At 42.9% G+C, this 6,000-nt stretch overlaps 1 protein-coding gene across 1 annotated transcript in view; it reads left to right on the forward strand.

Annotated features, from left to right (window-relative positions):
* dnah6 (dynein, axonemal, heavy chain 6) overlaps window positions 1-4,556 on the forward strand; it is a gene marked incomplete at its 5' end in the record, with an annotated part of 52,727 nt that extends 48,171 nt beyond the window's left edge. The window contains 5 exon segments of the mRNA XM_071529647.1: window positions 173-358; window positions 1,761-1,833; window positions 2,168-2,319; window positions 3,520-3,742; window positions 4,453-4,556. Of these exon segments, the coding sequence (XP_071385748.1) occupies window positions 173-358; window positions 1,761-1,833; window positions 2,168-2,319; window positions 3,520-3,742; window positions 4,453-4,556 (738 nt within the window).
* Between the last annotated feature and the right edge of the window lie 1,444 nt (window positions 4,557-6,000).

The raw sequence follows: 6,000 nt of genomic DNA on the forward strand, positions 1-6,000 counted from the left end.
ACAGAAAAATAAGGTTTCAGCACAATTAAATTTTTTATGCACTGCACACTGTCCCTTTGAGAAGAAAGTTTGTTCAGCATGGCTTAGATTTTTCAGACACAACTTCCCAATAGAGATTTTTATTTTTGTTTCCCCGACCTTATTATTTCCTGATTCTGGTTGTGTTCCCCAGATGTCTCTGAGCACGCTGCAGAAGGCCGTAGCAGGTCTGGTGGTGATGTCTGAGGAGATGGAGCGAATCTACACCAGCTTCCTCAACAACCAGGTGCCCACCTACTGGGCAAACTCTGCCTACCCTTCTCTCAAACCCCTGGCCTCCTGGGTCAGAGACCTGGCCCTCAGGACTTCCTTCATACAGGTTGGAAAGCAGACAAAGGAAAACAGACACTCACACACAAGCACACACACACATGGTTGGTCTTTGTGAAGTGCCTGCTAACACTGAGTTGTGAAAATAGGTTTTCTTTTTAAACTAATTTGTCCTATTAGAGCCCATTGAAAATAATCGGAATCCATCAGAGATGAGCGCACACATATGAGAGAAATTATGATAATAGGATCCACGTCCTTGTTCAATGAGGTTTGGTATTTTGTATGCATGGCACACACGCAAACACACACACACACACACACACACACACACACAGACTGGTCCCTAACATATTTTTCAGGCTGACATGGTGTGTAGAGTAGGAGCAACTCACTCTCAGTATCACTTGACTTCCACCCACACTGACTGCTGTGTGTATTGGTTTGTGTGTGTCCGTGTGTGTGTGTGTGTGTGTATATGTGTGTGTGTGTCTGTGTGTGTATATGTGTGTGTGTGTGTCTGTGTGTGTACGTGTTTGTGCGTTTTTGTTTATGTGTGATCTCATTAACACAGTTTGAAAAACACTATTAATGCATGGAGCATTGTGGGATCTTCCCTGAGGCATAGAGCATCTCTCTCTCTCTCTCTCTCTCTCTCTCTCTCTCTCTCTCTCTCTCTCCTCTCTCTCTCTCTCTCCTCTCTCTCTCTCTCTCTCTCTCTCTCTCTCTCTCTCTCTCTCTCTCTCTCTCTCTCTCTCTCTCTCTCTCTCTCTCTCTCTCTCTCTCACACTCACACACACACACACACACACACAGTGCTCATTATGTAGGGTAGTTTGATCGGGTGATGGGATGGGAGATTCATGTTTAAGCACACCATAAAGAGAAGGACAAGGCTGCACACAGCTGCTATCTTCCTACTCTCTCTACTCTTCCTGCACTGTCTTTATATTCCTCTCTTCTCTTCCCTAGCATTTACTCTACTCATTTCTTACATCTTCATCTTTCTCTCTTGCTCTCTCTCTGCACTCCCCTCCTCCCCCACCTCTGCATTTGGTTCATCTCCCCTGACTGAAGTTGTTCTTCCGTGAGACTGGTCTGAACGTTTGTGTTGCACAATCCCCCAAATTTACACACACGCGCACACACACACACACATACACTCACACACACAGGAGAGTCACATTAGCTCATAAAGTGAAGGGTAACCACTGTGTCATATTGCACATGTTCAGGACCTCAGAAGAGAGAATCCACCTCACTGTGCCGGTGAAACTTTCAGTCCACACTCAATGGGAGTCACTGAGTGGTACCAGGATGCCTGTAATGCACCATGACTTGTTCAACACTGCACACAAAAACAAAACATTAAAAAATGTTGTTACTTAAAAATATACCTTTAATCTCTCTCTCTCTCTCTCTCTCTCTCTCTCTCTCTCTCTCTCTCTCAGAGTTGGATCACTCAAGGTCAGCCCAAATCTTTCTGGATCTCGGGATTCTTCTTCCCTCAAGGCTTTCTTACTGGTATAACATAACAGCATTGTTTATAAAAAAAATATGGTTTGGGACACAAATTGGGTCGTAGGGCTGTTTCTGGCGTTTAGTGAGCCATAATAGCGGGGCAAGACTAAATTTACTCTATATGGCTCCTTGGCTGAAAAACATTAAGAACCCTTGCATTATAGTAATTACACTCAACATTCTTTCAAATATATGTAAAAAAAAATATTGTGATTCATTTTCAATTCCTGAGGATTATTCTTAACTCCAATTTGAGACTTGACAATAGTCTGCCTCTACTACAAAGTGTTACATCCTGAAAAAGTTTTGTTTGCAATTGTGTCCTCCTGCCTTGTAGGGGTGCTGCAGAATCATTCCAGGCGTTACAATCTGCCCATAGATGAGCTCAACTTCCGCTTCAACATGGTGCCGGCATACAGGGACCAGGCAGCTGTCTGCGAGGCTTTCCGCACAATGCCCCGCAACACCAAGCTGGACATGGATGAGGAGGTACTGGAAAGGGCTGGGAGGAGTTAGATGGATATGGGAGGAAAGAGAGCAGTGCTTAGTCTATATTTATGCAGCAGTGGTGGACCGCCACAGCAAGGAATTTTATTTCTATTTTATTTTTATTTTTTATTTATTTATACATTTTTTTGATGTACTTGATTGATCTGCCAAGGGGATATGCCCTCTGGTTGGGGCACAGTCAGGCAGCTAGTGCCCCTGGAGCAGGTTAAGTACATGGCTCACTTCCACAGGTTTGGCTGCACAGGGCATCAAACCCGGGCCCTCAGGTTGGGAAATGACCCCACTAATCACTAAACCATCCTGCCACCCCTTATAACTGCTAGAGAGAATGTGAAATTAAATTAACTGTTCATTTAAGCTAAAATAGCAGTATGCGTGTCCTCTGAAAGAATATGGACACACTGTCATAGACACAAATCACCTGACACAGTTCAGCAGTATTGGAGAGAGAAAGCGAGTGAATGATCCTGGTTCACTGTGTCCTCTGTAGACATTGCTGTGTCTCCTAACGGCCATTAGGGGCAGATAGGCTAATCGTGACTGAATTAATAAATGAATGAATAAATGAATGAATGAAGCGAGGAAGCGAGTGAATGATCCTGGTTCACTGTGTCCTCTGTAGACATTGCTATGCCTCCCAATGGCCATTAGGGGCAGATAGGCTAATCGTGACTGAATTAATTAATGAATGAATAAATGAATGAATGAATGAAGCGAGGAAGCGAGTGAATGATCCTGGTTGACTGTGTCCTCTGTAGACATTGCTATGCCTCCCAACGGCCATTAGGGGCAGATAGGCTAATCTTGACTGAATTAATGAATGAATAAATGAATGAATGAATGAATAAGTATGTTGAGTGAGTTACTCTCTTGATCCATGAGGTGCTTCGCATCTAAAAAGAAGAGGTTATGTTTTTGTTGGCAATGGAAAACATTGGAGAGAGAGAGAGAGAGAGAGAGATGCACTGTGTACCATAATGTGTGACAGAGAGAAGAGAAATTTTGAGCCATAATTACTTGAATATGTCTTTGGAAAGCATACGGTGCAAGAATTCAAGTAAACTTATTGGAATTTGATCTAGTTTTGCAAGGTAAACTGCATCTGCATGTTTGTGGTTTGAAATTTCTAATCTTGATGCATCTATGACCACTAATTTATTTCCTTTGTGGTTGCCGCAGTTACCAGAGCCAGAGAATGGCGTGCTGGTGCACGGCATGTTCATGGACAGTAGTCGCTGGGATGACGTCAACATGGTTATAGAGGATGCATTGCCTCGGGTGATGAACGCCATGCTGCCAGTGGTGCACTTTGAACCCCAGCAGAATTACATGCCTGAACCTGAGCTCTACCATGCTCCGCTGTACAAGACTTCAGCCAGGGCAGGGACTCTCTCCACCACCGGTACAGACTGGATCCACACAGGAACATGCACACACCATTGTCCCTGTTCTTTATTTATTCATTCCTTCCTTTATCCCTTCCTTTATTTCTTTATCTTTATTCTTCTCTGCAAAATGTTATCGCTAAAGATCAAATTTTAACCATAAAACCAGAAATTCCAAAAATGTCTTTTAAAGTAGATGAATGAATTTTGTGAAATTTGATACGCAGTTTGCTTTAACTCAGCAACTGTGGCCTAATGGTTAGAAGATACCCAGTTCGAAATTGCCAACCCTAATCAGCGAGAGTAGTGATGCAGATAAAACTGGTGTTGTCACTGATTATTTATGCTGGTATAAATGTGCAGATATTCCTTCAACTGATCCCATTCTCCCCTGACATTACCTACCTACCTAATTCTTACCTAATTGCATGCAGCTGCTTTTTAGCTAGCCAACTCAGTTTCTTTTGAAACTGTATTGAGTTTATTTTAAACTCATTTTATTTATCTGACACTCCTATCCAGGGCAGCTTACACAGAATGAGCAGGTTGGGGTTCATTGTTTTACTCAGTTAAACAGGATAGGAGCATGGAAATATATGTTGCTGGACAAACATTGGTTCTTGACTTTTTGGGTCCGGGACAATCAATCTAACCACTAGGCAATATAATGCAGAGACTGTTTCAACATTTGTACTTTCCCTCACCCGTAATTTCTGTCTCCCTCCAGGTCACTCGACTAACTTTGTGGTGACAGTGATGCTTCCGTCTAAGCGGCCCAGTGACTACTGGATCTCCAAAGCCTCAGCTCTGCTGTGCCAGCTGAATGAGTAACCTCTCACTTAGGACTAGCAATGCACTTTGAACACGACTGTAACACACACCACTATGCACACCAGTGAACTTGACCAAGGGCTTAAGGGCTTCTTGTGGAATAATTTATGAGGATTTTCATGAAGTAATTTTGTGTCTTTATTGTGTTTTCCATTATTACATAGACGGTATGATTTATGCTGAAAGTGTACTTCAAATACAGTGCAATAAACAATTCGTAGCTAGCTCTCTGACTGATCTATCCGCTTCCTTCATTCTCTCATCTGTATCCGGAAAGATTGATATCGGTTATATTCAGCAACAAAGCCTTATCCTGCTGGCGCTTGATGAAAGTAGCGCAGTACATCCAGATCTTTGAAGTGAAGCATTGAGATAAGGCATTCCATCTCCACGGTGTAAACACCATATATTTAGACTCCCATACTGGAGAGCTCCATTCACACTGTGCGGTAACTCACTGCGATGACACATTAGAATGTGCTTACTGAAGTCTACAGTACGCATCTAGCCTCAGGGAGGGGAAAGATGGATGGATGCAAGGATGGATGGAAGCACGGATAGATGGATGAACAGACAGATGGGTGGAAAGACATAGATGTTAATGGTCCTGAGAAAAAAAAACTGAAGGATAGCTAAGAGGGATGAGTTGAGACAGAGGAAGGAGGGATGATCATCAGATGATGAAATGTTTCCGCCACAACCCCCACACACATCAGCAGCCTATCTGTGTCACTTAGGGCATGCAGCGCAAACACATAAAATATGGCTCTTGAAACACACACTAAATACAACCACTGCAAGACTGGGGGCAGGGTACGCACTCGGACACACTCCGTCTCTCTGCCTGTCACATACAATTCCTCCTCTATACATTTACTGCTCCAGTAACGGTGAACAGAAACGGACATAAATAAACATTATTTTTCACACTAACCTGGGTAAGAGCCACACAAAAAGGACTGCAGTAGCTCGGGATGCAGTAGAGAGAAAGATAACTTGTGTAATGAGTAGAGTGCTGGTACACATGATAGGCATTTAGAGCTGAACACTCAGAGAATATACTTGACTGTCTATTTACTGTTGAAATACTAATAGCTGTGTAAAATGGACTTGTGTATCATATTAAATTCAAATTGATTTTGGGAAGGACATTTTCAAGCCCAGCAGAAAGGGAAAAAAAACATAATTTATAGTCAGGACATGTTTTTCCAATCCCAGTTATTCTACATTTTCTTCGTCATCCCAGACAACAGTAATCACAAGGCAGACAGATAAGCATCCCATTTATAGCTGTTACCTGACTTCCCACTCTCTTTCTACTGTCTATCTCTCACTCTCTCTCTCCTTTTGTCTATTTATGTCTCCCTGCCTTTCTCTGTCTCACTCACCCAAACACACACACACACACACACACACTCACTCTCAGACATGTGCACAGAATCCC

The sequence above is a fragment of the Centroberyx affinis genome, unplaced genomic scaffold (assembly GCF_046629955.1).
Source record: "Centroberyx affinis isolate AG114_WGS23_722 - 3 ecotype Tasmania unplaced genomic scaffold, CSIRO-AGI_Caff_v1 ptg000127l_1, whole genome shotgun sequence".
Taxonomy (NCBI): Eukaryota; Metazoa; Chordata; class Actinopteri; order Beryciformes; family Berycidae; genus Centroberyx; species Centroberyx affinis.